The sequence below is a fragment of the Egretta garzetta genome, unplaced genomic scaffold (assembly GCF_000687185.1).
Source record: "Egretta garzetta isolate BGI_Z169 unplaced genomic scaffold, ASM68718v1 scaffold210, whole genome shotgun sequence".
NCBI lineage: Eukaryota > Metazoa > Chordata > Aves > Pelecaniformes > Ardeidae > Egretta > Egretta garzetta.
Window position 1 is genome coordinate 1,303,032 of NW_009258218.1, and position 3,752 is coordinate 1,306,783.

Consider the following 3,752-nt stretch of genomic DNA (forward strand, 5'->3'; position numbering starts at 1 on the left):
GGGGGCGGCGGCCGGTCCTTCACCCTCGGCCGGACCGCCTCGTCCCCCGTGGCGCTGCGGGGCTCGAAGGCTGCTCTCGGGAGCGCCTCGAATGTCTTATTTCTCTTTGAATCGTGCTGCTTCGGAGGTTTTCTCGGGTTTTTGCTTGTTGTGATTTGTTTTTCTGGGGTTTTGTTTTGGTTTTGTTTGTTTTGTTTTTTGGGGGTTTTTTTGTATGTGTCATGACCTTCATGGCCTGCTTCTGGGAGTCAAGAGAAAGCCCTCACACACCTACCCACAGCCTGTCCCAAGTTCCCTTCTCACCCTCAAAAATCCTTGAACAGCAGAGCTCAAGCTATCCTCTTTCACCTTCATGTAGGTTTCCATGCAAAAAAAAAAAAGAAAAAACCACAACCATAAAACCATATTGCTCGGTTTGACTTTTGAAAAAAATGCAGAATTTTATAAGATTAAAATGTTAAGCTTTTGGAGAAAGAGGCAGAGGTGCGCTTGTTGGCTCCTTTGGTCAGCTGTTATGGTTGGTCCAGCACTCTTCCCATTAAAAGTTTTTATTTTAATTTTCAGAAGGGTTTATCGTGGCTCAATTTTATATAGATCCGATTAACACAACTCTGCTGAAGGCAGCCTCTAGGAGCCAGCTATTAGGCTTTCATTTAGGAGGGAAAAACGGGGAAATATAAAGAAACAGTGAAAAATATATGCTAGATCCCTGTAGAAAAAGACTTTTAGAAATGGGAATAAGGACAGGCTTTGTACATTCAGGCCTTCAGTCGGAAGCTCAGAGGCATGCATTTCCCTGTCAAATGTTTGTCAATCACACTTGATATGTTTGGCGTTAGTACAAATAAGCAGCTTTGTGATAAAATAGATTAGCCAGAAATAAAATAACACAATGTCCGAACAACCCCTTCATCTCAAACGTTCAGTTCCACTTACAGCCTTTGCAGAAGAAATGGACTGTAAACCTGCTGTGAAGGATTTTGCCACAGTTTAAAACCTGCCAGTCATTAAATTAAGAAAAACTTTCTACTTTGAATCAACCCTTAGTTTTGGAAAGGGACTATGACAGGTAATTTCAGCTGAAATTTCTGTTTAGAAACAGAAACATATGTAGAAACTGACATTAAAATAACAAGTAATACACATTTGTGATGTTTGTATTAAATATGTTGCCATTTAAACAACGGGGGCAAGGGATAGATTAAAACAGTATTCTGCAGTTTGAATAATGCAACAACACTGTAGTACATGAGTGTCACAGAATTACTGGAATTACCAGTAAATATATTTTACTTTAAGCTGAACAAAGCACAAGTATTTTAAAGTTAATGCTGAAGTGGATTTGAGCACTGTCTTAATATGTATAGTTTATACTAGTACAAAAATATGTAAAAATTAATAAGCTTATTAAAATCCTAGGGTTCTCACCTTCCATGATGATTTACAGTAATCTGAGGTTCTTATACAACTTAGTTATTGACTTCTAAAATCTGAATTCATCTAAACGAAAATTCCAGATTTACTCAAAATCACCAAATCAACAGCATTCTGACTAGATCTTCATTGCAGGCAATGACATGTGGTAGCAAATGTTTGCTTTTTCATTTAGATTAGTCTAAGTAGTTTTATGGCATTACTCACATATTCAGTCTCCTTGAACTCACCCTAACCTCAGCCACACCATCCCAGCAGGCCACTCTGACCCCTTCATTGCCTGGTGCTCGTGTTCATCTTGCTCCGCGATCAGCTCACAGAGTTAAAATGACTAAAACTTAATCCCACCAAAAAAATTACCAGTGAACAGTATCTGGGGACCACTCTTGGGTGAGAGGAACAATTAGCAGGGCAAAGGAGCCCATGGCCACACAAGGTGAGATACATTTCAGGTACCATGGAACCACAACCTCGTATCACACCAATCTATGAAAGGAGAGAATCCATCAGATTTTTCAAACTCTATACTTTCTTAAAAATTATTTTGGATGCCCATTTCAGTTATTAAATTATCACCCAAGTATCACCATACTGAAATTCTTGTTTTCAAAACTAAAAGAAAGTATTTGGTCTTGATTATGCCTCAGAGGGGAAACAGATGGGTTGTATTTTCCAGCTTCTGGGTCCAAGGAAAAATAGATGATAGCACTACAATAGCTATACCTCTGTTGAGGAGAACAATTTTAAATCCTATCTGGAGCATCTATGAGTTTTAGACAAGCTTCAGTAATCTGGCTCTAGAAGTGTAGCTGCGGTTGTCTATTTAAGCCTTGAAATTTAGCACAAAGCTTCCAGTGCTTGCTCTTTCCTTTGTTAGGAAAGGAATAGAAAATGAAGCATCCAGGAATGTTGCTTTAGTGGAAGCTCTAACCCTCTACCAGACAATGCTGCCTCAGTGATGTTGCAGATTTTTTTTTGCAAGAATTTATTTTTTTAGTTATTTTAATTTCTGCAAAGAGTTAAATAACCTACTTTTTTTTTTCCCCTCTTTACAACAAAAAATAGAGAAAATTAGGTATTTCCCGTCCTATGCTGCCATCAAAAATGCAGAAGGATGTTCTGTCTGGAGACTGGGATTCTGCTGTTGACTAGTAGATCATTCCAGTAACTAAGGCAACAAAAGCCTCTGCTCTACTTAGAGGAAATTGGGGAGCTGGCCTAGCATGATCTGTAGGTGGATCATATTTTGTTTTCTCTAAAGAACTCCATCCCACCCACTTCATGAACAGAGAACGCCCAGACACTTCCTGTTTGGGTCTCTCTGAGCACTAAACTAGCACTAAATAATAAACTCATAAAGGGAATTAGGGCAGGTTGAAATTGGGATGGGCAATATAGTCTGCCTTGGCAATCATTCACAGCAAACTGAATCATATCCAGAACCGAGCAGGGCTTAGTATGCTCTATTTACATAGTAGTGTCTTTGAATATAGAAACATTGAGTACATTGTGATGAGCAGATGTCAGATTATTTTTTTTTTTTAATTGCTACTCCAGGTATTCAGCACCTATACTCACACTTGGCAGTGGATGTCATTAGGGGAGCAGTAAATGCATCAGTGTTGTTATAAAACTGGTATTACGAAATATTTTGAATGTTGTCTTTGCCAGTGATAAACCCTACATCATATAGTACTTTTAAAAAAATATTCAAGTGTTTATTTGTTCATGTTCTATAAGCTATATGTGTTAATATACAGTTCTTAACAGCATCATACTGAGTCCAGAAACCCAAAGACAGGGATGTTCTGCATATTAATCAACATCATGCCATGCACTTAGCCACTTAGCGCTAGCTTTCCATTACTTCTATGCAGAACTGCTAACCATAGAATAGTGTTCATGTATGATCATTCTAAATTATTTAATCCAGTGCAACTTATTAGCAAAAATCAATTTATTCAAGGGTTGCCAAGATGTCCAGAGAAAATAATACGCCCTTCAGGCAGTTTGTTAGGGAAACTTACCGTGATGAATGTACATACTAGTCTCAGAACTTTATCCTCTATGTATATTTGTTATTATCATCTGCTCTTGAATCTATAGCAGGTCTGATATCTTTCTCCTTTCTCTTATGGAGAAAATATTTTTTATTATTAAAATTCCTTATCTTCCTTCTTCTGTCCCCTAATGTATTGACCATGGGAATTATTTGCACCTTAGATGCTGTTTCCCTACTGAGCTGAGCCAGATGCTGACTTTCTGCTAGAAAACAGGTGGGCAGCACCACTCTCCCCCTCCTTGCTTCTAATAGGCTT

At 38.4% G+C, this 3,752-nt stretch overlaps 1 protein-coding gene across 1 annotated transcript in view; it reads right to left on the bottom strand.

The window, feature by feature from the left end:
- The window catches only part of AGMO (alkylglycerol monooxygenase), a 194,389-nt gene extending 194,035 nt beyond the window's left edge, over positions 1-354 (bottom strand). Inside the window, exon 1 of the mRNA XM_009648171.1 lies at positions 304-354. Coding sequence (XP_009646466.1) covers positions 304-354 — 51 coding nt within the window. The remainder of the gene's footprint in view (positions 1-303) is intronic.
- Positions 355-3,752: the final 3,398 nt, after the last annotated feature.